The 14982-nt window shown below is 35.6% G+C and overlaps 3 protein-coding genes across 10 annotated transcripts in view; 2 read left to right on the forward strand and 1 right to left on the reverse strand.

Annotated features, from left to right (window-relative positions):
• Positions 1–3080, reverse strand: part of LOC106715931 (thyrotroph embryonic factor) — a 132835-nt gene extending 129755 nt beyond the window's left edge. For all 8 annotated transcript variants that reach the window (XM_014509331.2, XM_014509329.2, XM_014509330.2 and 5 more), the window contains exon 1: positions 2854–3080. In XM_014509331.2, coding sequence (XP_014364817.1) covers positions 2854–2953 — 100 coding nt within the window. In that variant the 5' untranslated portion in view covers positions 2954–3080. The remainder of the gene's footprint in view (positions 1–2853) is intronic.
• A 4103-nt stretch (positions 3081–7183) lies between these two features.
• Positions 7184–7996, forward strand: LOC106715879 (OCIA domain-containing protein 1). The gene is made up of 3 exons (XM_014509238.2): positions 7184–7336; positions 7528–7654; positions 7797–7996. Exons 1-3 carry the CDS (start codon positions 7226–7228, stop codon positions 7994–7996), a joined length of 438 nt encoding a protein of 145 aa, XP_014364724.2. The 5' UTR covers positions 7184–7225.
• Positions 7997–8762: 766 nt separating this feature from the next.
• Positions 8763–11845, forward strand: LOC106715907 (OCIA domain-containing protein 1). The gene is made up of 6 exons (XM_014509273.2): positions 8763–8962; positions 9038–9164; positions 9986–10160; positions 10384–10532; positions 11227–11335; positions 11690–11845. The coding sequence occupies exons 1-6, from the start codon at positions 8885–8887 to the stop codon at positions 11790–11792; spliced, it is 741 nt and encodes a 246-aa protein (XP_014364759.2). The 5' UTR covers positions 8763–8884; the 3' UTR covers positions 11793–11845.
• The last annotated feature ends 3137 nt before the right edge of the window (positions 11846–14982 follow it).

The following is a 14982-nucleotide window of genomic DNA, read 5'->3' on the forward strand; positions in this document are numbered from 1 at the left end:
GAATAAATTACTTTGGGTAATTTTTCCTCTTTATATTCTAGAAAATAATACACAAGTCAATTATTCTTTCAATTCTTTTTCTGTGTTACATACCTATAATCTATATTTAGTGCAAAAATTAAAGATTTTTTTTTTATTATAAGGAAACTGGTAACCAAATTGTCATTACAAATATCAAGTAAATAAACATTTGGCTGCTAATATTGGTCGCTAGTAAATCCGTTTCTTTTGTTTCGACTTAAAATAATAGAACAGATATAATAGCAAAGGTTAACGTGGATTTTCATTGACGAAAAAGCTAAACAAAAATATTCAACATCGTTATCATACACCACAGCTAAGGCTAACAGCTTTAACACACCGCTTCATATCAGGTTCGGTTCTCCGAAGGGCTGTTTAAAAAAATGTCCATAAAAATGCGAAAGGGTACTCTGGACCGAATCAAATCTAAGCAGGTTTCCTATCTTCGTTTAAGTTCCGGTTCACTTTCGTAACTGTGCTACTGGCGTGAATGGGCGACCGTGGCGATGGCGAGCGATGTTAAATTGGGCATAGCGGGGCGCTGCCACTGCCAGGGAGCGACCGCACTGTGCCAGCAACTCAAACGCACTTTGACGAGATCACCGGCTGAACTTTTGATAGTCTTGACACACATCATCGCGCTCGAAAACCAGTCGGTTGTTGGCAAGCGCCGCGCAACGCTCAGACGTTCCGCCGCACTAACTGACGGACGAACTGGCCCAAGATGAACAATCAACGTTGATACACTTACAAACATACCGATTGAAATGAAGAAACGGAAAAGTTAAATAACGTTTAGTCCTCGTAAACTTGTATTTTTTACAACATCATTGTGTATTTATTTACATTGACATTAAATGTCTTATTAGTTATACAAAATATATTCGTATCGTACATTAATTTAAGTTTATCAAAAACCGTGACCATTCGTAATATACACTTCGAAATATATTACTGAAGGCGTTAATTATACATTAACTCATAAAAAATAATCAGATTGCAAGCGAGTAACGCAATACTGCGGCACTATCAAGCCGACTATGATAAAGCGCATGATAATTATCCGGCACTCGCAAGTCATTCGCACGATCCGCCTCTGACGTCCATCAGTAGTGATATGAACGACTGACGAAATTTAAGAGCATTTTTATAATCAACATCGACCACTCACTAAACTATCGTACAGATTTCAACGCGCGAGGGACAATCAATATTGCTAAGCGGATCGAACTCCGTTTATAAAGAGTCAAATTATTTGCACAGGAAGTGTATAAATTAAATAAACATGTTACACATCAAGACTCGTAAAGCAAAGAAGTGCATTCAATTCTAATCTAACTGCAGTGAAGTTAAAAATTTTCCTCAGTAAATCGCTGACGTGTGTTGAGTGGAAAGATTGAGCGGGAGCTAGCTGGGGCGTCGGGTGGAAGTGATTAATTGCCTTCTTAATTGTGTAGTTGCGTCAGCAGTGGGCCGCGAGCCTGAGGGTCAGGAGGCACATCCGCGCCGCGCACGGCCAGGTATCGCGCATCCGACCACCACTGCTCCACACTGTACTCACGCCGCGACCTATTTATTCAAGACGACGGAATTTGACCGCCATTATTCATATCACATTCGTCAACAGTAATTAAGAAGATAAGATACCCACCGTTAATGAAAACTACGCATCGAAATTGAACCGCATTATGATATTATTTCTCAACTAATTATACGTCGTGTCGCGTACGCAACTCACTATCAGTGTAAATATATTATCTGCAAACCGAGAGTGACTTGTTTGTGTGTATCTGTGTCATTTATTTTGTAGCCTGACTGTGTTATGGCTTGCAGTTAAATCTTACGAGAGGTTTAACGTTCAAACGTTGAAACATTGTACATTAAATTGTCTCAACTAAAGCAAATAATATTATCTCTAAAATTAAAACTTGTTTGTATCTATTTTTACTAACTCTAAAATTTCCGAATCTGATAACATAATGTTCAGGGAAGACGTAAGACATTGTCAATGTCGAATTTTTATTTTACCTATACTAGTAACCAGTAGCACAGCTGATTTACGCAAGGGGCTAAATGTTGTACTAAGTACATATACGGAGATAACATTATACATTATAATACTGCATTAACTATAGTGTTTTTAATAGATCAGATTTGCAGTCGGGAAGTATTTTTCAGAAAATTCTAAGATATTACTAAATTTAATCCGAAATGTTAAATATATCGCTTGGAATTTGAACGTTTCTGGATAATATTTAAGCAAATGAATGCAAAAATTGTATAGGCTAATCTTAACATTTGTTTTGTGGGATTATCTAGTTGCGGAAGTAGTTGCGGGCGCGGCGGCCAAGGATCTGTCCGCAATCTCGAGATAACACCACCCCCCGAAATATGCCCCAACTGAGACCCAAGCCCGTATCGATCCGCACCTGCCACCGCACCAAGACAACTCTCCTGCTCACCAAGTACTCCACGCTCGCCGCTGTTCACATCACTCTTCACAATAGATACTACCCGTGAAAATGTTCATGACTTAATTTTTTTTCCGCTGTCGATTTCGCTTATCTGCATTGTGTAGATAAGTATGTATATCGTATAGAATTTGGGAAGGGGCTGGCGACGGGTCGATCGAACCCGCGTCTTTAATGCGGCAAAGCGGTGCGAGCCATCGTGCCGGGGGTGGCGGGTATCGCCGGTGTAGCGGGTGGCAATCGGGCACGAGCAGCGCCGCGCACGCCGCCAGCCCGGCTCAGCACGTGACGCGCGCGCCGACACGCGCTTTACGCCCGACCCGAACCTCGACCCTCGCCCTGCCAAAAGGACTGCACTCACCGTTTCCGTTTATTAGGGGGTAGTCGTCGTCGTGTCGACCTATGTACGTCTTCAGCGGCGTGTCCGTGAGGGAAGGCGACGACCTGTCCCTGTCACTCATAATAATCACTTAGAACACCGGCTGCGGATACGATACGAAAACACGGAACGGGGAGACGCCGGCCCCGCACACACTCCACGAGCGACCTACGGCCCGCGGATCGCGCGGCGAATAAATGATTAAATGCAGCGGTTTGCTCGCCACTCGCCGCCGCACAGTGCGGCGCCACTGTCGCTGCCCGCAATCAATCTGCAGCGTAACCCCTAGCGCCCTCTGACAAATACTTTGCGCACTGCGACTCTACCAACAGATGGTGTTGTTATTCTATACTATTTTATCTAATTTTAAGTTGTAAAATAAGTAGCACGAACAATTTAAATATTATAGCATTTTAATCGACCTGTTTGACATTTTAAGAATCTGTTTTAAATTATGTGACCGAGTCTCGTGAGTGTTCTTTTTCAGTGGTTTCTGGAGCTAAGTCGAATTCGACTTTGGGTATGTATCCCATCATAGGGAAATATAGAATTTAAAATAAAGAAATGTGGGTTGCTGAATGCCCACGAGAAACATAGTTACAAGCAATAAATACTCTGGGGAAAACAAGAATCACATTTACCTCAGATCTTTAGAAATCTTTCTCTTAATAAAATAGTTTTTAAATATTGCCTTCTCCATTTCATCATAATTTTTAGTTATATTTTCCAAGTATATTTGTGTATCGCGTTATGGTCCTAAAGGTACCATTAACGTTACATTATATTGTTTTAAAAAGTATTTTTGGCAGCGTTTTATTCCTGAAAAACAAAGTCAACATCCGAAAATCTTAATCGCAACAATGCGAGACTAGAATTACTCTTGTAATAAAATTACATTTATAAGACGTTACTTATATATACTAGACAAGTAAGTGAATATTATATCTTTGTAATAGATTTATTATTATAACTAAAAAAACAATATATATCGAAAAATGTAATCTAGTCGAGTTATTGCGAAGAACAAAGTCGTTCCATTCGTTAGTTAAACGGGAATCGACAACGTTTGGTGGGAAGGTAGGTATTGATGGTGAAGGGGCCGGAGCAATGGTTACCATTAACTCAGATTCTATAAGACTGTCCGATATTACGGAAACTTCCTTACGCTGCCTGTGAGCACCTAACACTGCTCGGAGCTCCCGTTCCGCCACTTGCGCGGATTTAACCGTCGGCGATGATCCATCACCTGGAAAAGACCATTTTTATGAGTGCAACCGCTATTTCACCTTGAAAAGTGATATATAGAAGTGTGTATATATTCCTTCACCTTTTATTCGAGACCAAAATTTTACGCCTTAACAAGGTAGTAACTGTTTATTACACGTGTTCATTCCATTTACATTACACTTCTTTGTCATAGAAATTAAAAACTACTCATATAGTTAAATGTCTAATATCTCAAATTTTTAGTTTACCGAAAGGTATAGTCTGAAAATTATATTACTAACAGTCAAAAATTTAACATTAAAAAACCTTACATTTATTGATATTTGAAAGTGCGTTGTGAGTAGCGTTGCATTTGCATTCATTCGCATAAAACATGTTCGTTTTCGAAAGAATAATATTATGGGGATAAGAGATAATTCTACAAAGGAAAGAATGTAACTACTAATTATTGTAAATAAATTGTAATATTGTATAGCAGGAGAATTACTTAATCAATTTAAATGATGACTGAAATGATGCACACATCGCACATTGCCATGCTATTTGCGACAAAATTTACTTTACATAAGATTCATTCCACAAGAGTCAAAATTTATGGAAGTAGAAGTGACAGAAGTTTTGAGGAATATTTCAAAAATTTATTCAAAAATTGATCTTCAACTTGAATAAATAATACATAGAAAAATAAAAAAATCATTTGACGTAATGTAAAACAAATGTTATCAGAAATAGATTCTTGCTTAGTTGACTTCTTATTGTGCCATCAAGTTCGGCCACATCGAGGTAGTCGCACACCATCTCGTCCCAGTTGTCGGTGAGGTCGTGGATGTTATGAGCTCCGGCGACCAGACGACGACGCATTATCTTTTTAGCGCGCGCCAACCGTTGCGGTGTATCTTCACTGATCAAGTTATCCAATTTGCTTTTCAATTCTAAATTAGTCCCTTTGTTTTGTGGCTCTAACATCACCATCGTCTGCATCTTCTGCGACACCTGCATCAACACTGGCGGTTTCGCCGTGAAACTCTTTTCCCCTTCGCCATCTTTTAACTGCGCCTTCTTCAGTATAGACAGTCTAGATTTCTCTGCTAACGATAACTCACTAACATTATTTACTTTTTCTTCAGATTTTTTAATTGTTACATTAGTTTTGATATTAGCTACTGTTGTATTTTGTGATCGAGAAGTTACTTTAGTAATCACAGTTAGTTTGGGTTTAATGGGTTTCGAAGTCCGAGTTAACTTGTTCGTTGCAATAGTTTTTTTAATAGTTCTTGCTGTCGGTTTCCTCCTTTTAGTGGTTCTGATCCTGGTCGCTCTAAACAGAACTTCGTCGTTTATCGGAGTAGCGTATCGGTCAATGTAGGAACTGCGGTACGTCCACACTCGGATCCGGCGCGACGTGGTCGAGCCCGTTGCCCTCGCTGAGCACACACAAGCCAATCGTTAGACTTCTGTCCAATCACTATTTAAATAATAACACCCACTTCAACGTACTACGAAACATAACACTTAAAATGTTGTTGAAAGTCTTTAAATTATTCATTATTTATTAAATTATTTCGATGTCAAAAACAAGATGTTTTTAAAAAAGTAAAATAAAGTGTCTAGACAAAATGACTAAACTTGTCCAGAAATATTATATAATGTGATAAATTGGGGGGAAAAAATTAAGTTACTATTTCTTACCTTTGGTTCGTCGATATAGTACAGTAATTTTCTTATTAATATTTTTAACTCGTTTCATATCATAATAGTCCTGATATTCTTCTGCGGTTTTCTGGTCTTCCTTCTTAGAATCAAGTCGACCAAGGATATCGTCCTCAATCTGTAACGGTGTTGGGCGCTGGATATGAACGTTTTCCTCCTTTCCTTCAAATTGTTCACCGAGCCTTTCTTGAAGAATTGAATCTACTGACGCTGGGTACTCCAAATTCTTTGTTTCTTCTTGTTCATTTTTACTTTCATCCTCATCGTCATCATCAAGATCTTCAATTTCTACTTCAGGCCTGTTAACTGCTCGATCTCTCGGCTTCCGTCTGACAATTCTTTCGCTTGTAGTTGATTTATCATTCTCAAAGCGCTCCTGATATCGATCTTCACTTAAATAATCGAGTTCTTTATCAATAATATCATTGCTTCTAATTCGACCGCTCCGTAAAGGAATTCTGTTAAATTCATATTTTCTACCAGTTTTCCTAGATTTGGAACGCGAACGAATGGTTTGTTTAAATTTTGGATTATTTCTTAAATTTGAATTATGTGGGTTTAACTGTTTTATAGAAGAGTTTACATCGACTCTTTGACCTCTGGGCGTTTTTTTCGTTGATTTTCGCCAATCTTCATCGTACCTTGTGTTCACCGTTCTTAAATTTAATTCTTCCTCATACTTATAATCGGGAGAGGCGGGAACATCGGGGGATCGATCTTGGTAATCGTCACCAGACGAAGCGGCTTCTTTTCCTGCCTCGTGGTACTCGTCGGAGGCGTACTGAGGCATCTTGGCTGCGGCGTAGTCACCGTAGTGTCCGCCGCTTGCTATGCCTACAACGGCAGCACCTATTAGCACCGGCAAGAGAACAAGCACCATTGAAGACCCCCTCCCGCCTCTCCCTTCCCTTATACTACTGCGTGTTTCTGCGTTTTGCTTCACCGACGTTATGATTATTATTGTACAATATGATAATCTAAAAGTTAGATTATTATGATACAGTGTGAAAAAAATTTAAAATCGATAAAAATAAAATTTTCGACATGGTTCATCGACTTTGACTACGAATTTGACGGATCGATGTCACAACTAAAAAGACGTTTTATAAAAAAATATCAACCAAGCCAGTACACTAATTGAAATATATTATTTCGTATGTACATATTTGTAACCTATATATTACTAAAACGCTTAGCTAACTATAATTAAGGTAGTAACCATTAAAAATTAATATTAAACCTAAAACAAATGACTGTCTTGTTTCGAAAGAAGCAAAAAATTTCTGACAGGATGGGTAAAAAATGTTTCAAATTTGACAATGATATATTACACAGTGCTACAATAGGCCGAAATTATGTTATGTAAATAATAGTTATCCGTGATTTAATATAACAATGAAATAAGAAGGATTACGTAATGAGTGGGACGGGAAAAAAGCAAAAAGAAGAGGAGGAAGATTGCTCTTGCTATGCGGAGTCACATAGTAAAAAGACATGCCCTCCGGTACACAATGTCACACATCCACTGGTAAATGGATTTTGGTTTTATAGTTGCTGTCGTAATGAGTAATCACCTTTCGTAACAGTGTGCATGTCTTGTACATGAAACATAACAGGAGAACGAGAATACTCTTAGCGTATTGTTCTATTCTTTCTAGTCTAGTCTATTCTATCGACGATCAAAACAAGTCAGGGTTTAAATGATCCCATTACTTTCAGCGCTACTATGAGTTTACACAGGAAGAAATAAAAGCTTTGGAGGAATGCGACAAGGAGAGTTTCTACCAGCGGTGCTTGCCTTTCAGTACCTTGTTTGCAACTCTTACGTATGCTGCGATACGCAATGGTGAGGAACTTGACCTTTACAGTAGCTTGTGAATATGTGGAACTTCATGGAAGTAAGAATGTTTGCCTTGTTTTATGTTTTTACTTATTACTCGTATCTTTTTAATATTGTTCTTACTTCTATGAATGTTTTATTATTCTAGGCTACCTGAACAGAAGTGCACACTTCGGCGTCGCGCCTAAGGTAATGGTAGCTATTCTATTTGGTCATGTGGTGGGACGACTTTCATACATGAACACCTGTGATGCGAAACTTCGGCGTTTGCCCGGCAATAGTTATCTCGGCAATGTAATGCGAAAACATAATGCGGCGAAGCTTAATTCGGAATCTGCGAAGCGTTGAGGCACATAGGACTCAACATATATGTATCGTAGTATTCTATCATAGAACAGGAATCATCTCGAACCGTAGGTTCCCCCCCCCCCCGAAAAAATTCGTACAAAATATATACTCGCCTCATTCCTTGAAAAACAGATAGTTTTTGTTTCTATATTTCGGCAGAGGCAAACCACGGTAATATAGAAACGTACTAACACAATCTTGTGTGTGATGTGTGTGAGACATACATACCCAAAATATTAATAAATTATCAGAAAGTCCATATTATAATTATAATACCTATTCTTAATGTTGTATTGTTTTGGCAATTTAGCCCTTAATATTGATAAGTATTTTTATATAAATATATATATTGCTTTGAGTGTTTTAAAAGTTTAAACACAAAAAAAGTTTCTCTTTATTTATATACATAAAGATATTCTTGTTTCTATTAACAATTAAACTATATGTTGTCAACGTGAGTTAATTTATTGTGTTATGTTATGAACCCTTTGGGGATGGGAAATTGGAGTCATCTCTTATTTAAAATCACAAATCTAGTAATGTATTCCATGGCGGATCCAATTTATCTAAGGCGAATGAAACTTTATATAATCCTACAACTATGTATAATTCGTTATTTGCCGAAAAAAAAAAACAAGTTTCTCTAATTATATAAAGCAAAACACTAACATGGCTATTGGTTTCTTTCGGTCTCTGAATCTGTAAATATATGGTTGTGTAATTTTTAGTCTATATGATACGTCCAAAACTGACTTTGACATTTGGCTTATGAATGTGTCAATCAAATCAACTGTCAAATGAACGGACTTTTGAAAGGATTGTCGAAATCGGTTTATCAGTAGGTTATGAAAAATACGATTAAGTAATATTTAGTGTTAGAATTTTGCCATGAACGACCCGAGATCATTTGGTTATGAAAATAGTGATGAGCAGTCTACGCTGAGACCAGCCGCGCCTGTGCCCCCGGTAAGATTAATTTATTTATGTATTGTGAAATACGTAGTTCAGGATGGAGAAAAATAACAGAGATTTATTGGGTAGGGGCAGTATAAGTTTTCGCCGGAAGAGTTGAAAGTCATATCGGAATGCAACAACGAGAGCTTCTTCAAGCGGTCGTTGCCGCTAGGCACCATTTTAGGTCTGGGTACATACGCAGCGGTACAAAATGGTAAGTACGTATTTAAAATAAACATTATACTGAACATTGAAATACTTAGTTTATTTGTATGTAACATTTAAAAGAAGATTCAGTCATGTCCAGGATTAACAATGATTACACTGTGCATGCACAATGTGCACTCTCATGCATTGGTTTTCTCTGGTTGCAGAGTTTCTTCCAGAAACCTACAATCAAAGGCTGTTGATGATGATGATGAATCAAAGACTCAATTACTATATATAAGTTTAACATCTGAATATTTCATTTGTTAAATTTAGACATAGCTTTTTAATAATATAATAGACAAACAAAGAATTCTAAACCAATGTAACAAAATTGTGTTTAATGTTCACTAAATGTAAATTATGTTAAATAGTTGTTACCTACCATAGTCCTTTGTTTGTCTTGGTCAGTTGTTCAGAGTAAGTGTTATGTAAGAACATTGCATTTGACGTAATAAGCAAATAAGAGAATTAGGATAATGTTTAGGCCAATGTGATTAGTATTACAGTACAAGAAGATTGTATTTTTAGCCAAGCTGTATATCACAACCATTTAGAAGACAGGCTCATGCCTAGAAATAGAAGCAATTTTCTGTTTTGTCTGATGAGTGTTCCGGAAGTCTAATTTTAAGCTTTGCAGTAACTTTGCTTATTTGGTGAATTTAGGTGGCCAGTTGCTTGTTTGCCACCTTATGATGAAAATAACATAACAAACCATATGTAAAATTAGCTATGTCTAAACCTACAAGAAGTAAAAAACCTCAAAAAAGCAGTAAAATGAAAAATTTTAATTTGACCACTTAAGTCTCGTGTTTCTTTCTAAATCAGGTAATTTGAAGCCCAACCCGAGGTTTGGAGCATTCCCTAAAGTGACTCTGGCAGTGGTTATGGGCTACTTCATTGGCAAGCTGTCTTATCAGCAAGCATGTGCTGAGAAACTGATGGCTTTGCCTGGTAGCTACATTGGACAGATACTGCGGGACAGACGTGACGGAAAAACAGGGTATTTCAAATTATTATAGATTTTGATAAAGTTTGACTACTATCCATATAGCTCTATAGTAGGCCTCATTTATAAAGATAAAAAGGTTTTTCAAGATGAAGTTTGAATAACAAGTGACAATGTATTAGTGTAAAAAAAGTATTCATTGTTTAAAAAAAGAATACAAGACAAGTTTACATATGTATATATTCGGTTTTTAATAATACATTGAGTATGTTTCCAGAATAGCAGCGCCACCTTCAAACCAATCAACGTCAATGCTCGGCGCCTCCCCGAGTGACATCTACTCTGACGCCGGCCCTGGCAACTCTCTCGACCTGGACATTGAACGTCCCCTGTTCAGTGATGACACATATCGTCCTTACACTGACGGTAAGTGATATATGATGAACTCCAATCAAATTCACATTAGAACACTGATTCCTAAACTGTGGATAAAATTTAGAGAATCTACAATGTATGTACAAACTAGGTGTCGCCCGCGAATCCGTCTGCGCAAAATTAAAGAAAAAGCGTAATAAGTAGTCTATGTGTCCTTCCAGACTTTGTTCTATATCTGTGCGTGTTCAAATTTCATTAAGATCCGTTTAACCGTTCCGGAGATATCTTCAAACAAACATCAATCCATACATCTATCCATCTAAAAATTCGCATTTATAATATTAGTACAAAACATGTTAAACATATACCCAAACTTTTATCTCTTATTCTTAATTTTCACACTGGAGGGTAAATCTTTTACGAACTTTAAATGTCATATTTATTTATATCAAATTGACATCAAAAAAATAGTTTTCTAACCGTAAAAAGGATGATACATCTATAGATACAAGTTTCTACCCCCACTTTCAACACCTTACGACCCTTTTTTCCCGTTAAAATGTCCTTTCTCAGGCTCTAGAATATGTGTGTACCAAATTTCATTTAAATCGGTACAGTAGTTTTGGTGTGAAACCGAGACAGACAGAGTTACCTTCGTAATTATAATATTAGTAAGGATTAAGATTAAATATAATATTTATTCTGGTATATTGTTTAATTGTTCATTTTTAATATCATTGAGCAGCACCAACAAACCCGGCGGAGACTGCTCCACCTCGTCCGTCCCTCTCATACGACGACTTGCGACGTAAAAATCGCGGCGAATACACCGACGCTAGACAAGATCCTTATAAGTATGTAAACCCCACATTTTATTTCTTTCTATAACAGAAAATCTTTACCTATGAACTTTCATGTTCATGAAAGAAAAAAGCTATGAGTACCCCTTATTGCTTTACAAATCCATCAGGTATTATGGCTGATAGAGATATATGGAAGAATAGTACATAATATGCTCACTCTCAATACAGAAAATGGCAGGCTAATGTTGATTCTTGGTTAATTTCATCATTCAACCAACAATATTAAGGATTGTAAAAAAAATTGACATCATTAATTTCCATTCTTTCTTTGCGGTATAGCCAACACAGTTTTACATACTTTTATATCCCCAATGATGTTTATTTATTATTTTCTGTACATTTTAGGGTGAATCCGAATTCAGCCCCACCAGTGACAAGACCGAGAGTGCCACCCCCTACACCCCCCGCGACCGCCCCCACCAACAAATATGGCGACCAAATGGAATAGTTAAGACACGAAAGCTGTCACATTTGAATCATAGAGAAAGGAAGGTCATTGTGGAAAAAAAGGATACATAATGGATTTCTATTTGGCTATTTTTTATACTGTCTCAACTTCTATATATCAAAGAAGTTAAATATATTACCATAGTCAGAGTTCTTTAATGGTTTCTTAAATCAATGCTAAGGAACACTGTTACTGTCACATTAACTTCTGTGAGTTCGGTGGCATCTTAAAAGCTCATACTTCTCTGTGACTATCGCTTTTCTGAAGAACATGTGAAAATGAAATCCAAGGTAAAAATAAATAATTAAGTAGACTGGAATTGGTACTCAGTAAATGTGCTAAAAATTAATAATGTTGTTTTTATTTTTTACATCATCCACCCGCCATTTCGCTAAGCAATACAAAAATTTTATTTATTTGAAATTAATTGCTTTATCTTGTTACATTTTCAAAAAAAAAATTCTTTCAATAGTTATTTCTCTAATATTAAAACACTTGAAGTCCTGAACAGTCATTTATTTATAACTAGCTGTCGCCCGTGACTCCGTCCGAGCAGAATTGAAAAAAAACTTAAGTATCCTATGTGTTCTTCCAGGCTATGTTTTATATATGTGGCAAATTTCATCAAGATCCATTGAGTCGTTACATTACCTTCAAACATCCATCCATCCATAAAAATTTTCGCATTTTTAATATTAGTAACATATTAAAAATAAATTCATTTATTAATATATTATATTCATTTAACGAATTTAATAAAATAATAGAGTGATGATTATCTAAGCATAATCTCTCATTAAAATATTAACATGAACATTTCTAAAAGTTGAATCAACAAAAAAACTTGTTATTTTTTCGTTTAACCAAATATTTCATTTATTAAATTACGTTTATAACGTAAAAAAAAGGATCAAACATTTGTACAATTGGGATTGTAATGCTCATTAATAAAATAAAATAATAATAATACCGGTTATAACAACATCAAAGGGACCAACAATATTCAGAAAATGGCCTAACCAAGAATATAGAAATACTGGCCTTGAGGGCGCTTCGCCTTTTTTATTCACTTTCTAATGTGGACAAAAGAATTAGTTATAAATTTTTCCGCAATATGACGAAGGTTTTTTATATTCCTGGTCAAGTTATATTAACCGACATTATTGTTTGTAAGACAGGTGAGGTTCAGTCGATGGTTACTTTAAGTGTATTCTACAATCGTATATTTTGGAACTAACCAAGGAGATGACGCTGCATAATATCTATACCCTTTAACACCGAATAATATAAATTAACTACCATAAACTTTACAAAACAATTAAAAACACCTTAATCTATGAAAATGAACTAGAAATACATGTGTGGTAACGTTAGTTGTAAATTATAACTAGTTTTGATACGCAATTCTTACCGTCGGTTTCCACTGCGGATAATACAAAAACTTATTGTCATCCCCCAAATTCTCTTAGGATAAACAAGGATAACAATATAAATGTTTTAGCAGTGGAAACCTACAGTTAGCTGAAATATTTTTACATTAATGAACTATGATGTGTGAAATCCCTAATAAATGTACTTGATATTTAAGAATCTTACTTAAATCACACAGAAAAATGGCACAAAAAGCATTTTTCTAGAGTAAAGACAGACAAATCTGAACCAGCGGGCATTAGTCAAACTAGATTATGATAGCTCACTAGCGTCCTCTTGTCAACGTCAAAAAATGTCACAAGATTCTCCGTAGTGTAGCTGTCATTTCATTATTATCTTATAAGGTCTTTTATAAAGAGAAACTTCAAATAAAAACGTGTCTGCATTTCTGATAGCAAAAAAGAAACAAAATAAAACGTTTTTACTTAAATTAAAAAACCAAAATACAAAATTAATAGTCTTTCTAAAATGTATAAAGTTAAATAATTTAAATTTGTAACTTTGACAAGGAAAATGAAATATATCAAAAAGTATTACCTTAAAGAAAAGAGGTCTTCTTTACATATATGTAATGATAGGACCAATGCGATAGCAGCGCCCCTCACGATGACGATATGAAGGCGATTGTAACAAATATTCGTACTAGGCTCAGTGATATCCTTGTTTGATTTCAACCGAGAATTACATCGACAAATATATAACATCTCTAGCTCTGTTCTTCTCAAAGATAAAGAACGGGATGGGAACCACAGTATAAACCACAGTTAAAACAACTAAGAACAAACCAACTAATAACAATGTTTGTACAAATACTTTAGGAGCAAATAAAAATGCAACAAAATGAACAAAGACGTTAATGTGAAGGACTTTCTTGTATTCAAATATACTGTTGTTTCTATTATTATGGAACATACGTTTTCTATAAAGGATGGCAACATAACAATGACAATATAAGTTTGATTGCAGTCAATACCCACAGTGAGTGAATTGATATTATCTATCCTAAGAGGTAAATTTTTTTCAGATAGTAAATGGAGAAATATCTTTGTCCCTTTAATAAATCAATCAATAGCTAGCTATTGCGATGAAACTTTTACAAGCTGTTCTGAGTTAGCTTGAGGATTAAAATTAAAAAAAAGAGTTCACTTGATAAATCTTTGCCTTGTACTTTGACCTTATTATTGATAATTTGTCTTTGATATGATGTCCGATTTCAATAAGTAAGAAATAAAAATACCTAATAAGGTTTCGTTTATCAGAAAAAAAGGGGGGGAGGATAGGGGAGTACACACATTTATTGATTCTCTAAGAAAAATAACGGAATACTTAAACTACTCAACATGAATAAACTATGTCATATAACTACGACTAAAAATATAAGACAGAACAAATGTAAAATTAAAATATACAAAAAATACAGACACAATAACCATATAAAAAAAAACGATTCTATATACAAATATGTATATAATGATACTATGACAGGTATATTTGCGTTAACTGTCTACATAATAAATTAAAGCTTAAACAATATGAGTGATGCCGCATTACTTCTAAAGTTACCATTTAAATGTTAATTATTATTACATGAAGATATAACACGACATTATTAGCTCCCATTTATATATTACATATTATTTATATACCTTCTACGAATAAGAGCCAGTGTATAAATTGATAACTTTTCAGGACAAACGGTTTACCGGTTTTACGGTTACCGTATAGGAGAAGATGCCACATAGGCACTTTTACTTTACCA

The sequence above is a fragment of the Papilio machaon genome, chromosome Z (assembly GCF_912999745.1).
Source record: "Papilio machaon chromosome Z, ilPapMach1.1, whole genome shotgun sequence".
Lineage (NCBI taxonomy): Eukaryota > Metazoa > Arthropoda > Insecta > Lepidoptera > Papilionidae > Papilio > Papilio machaon.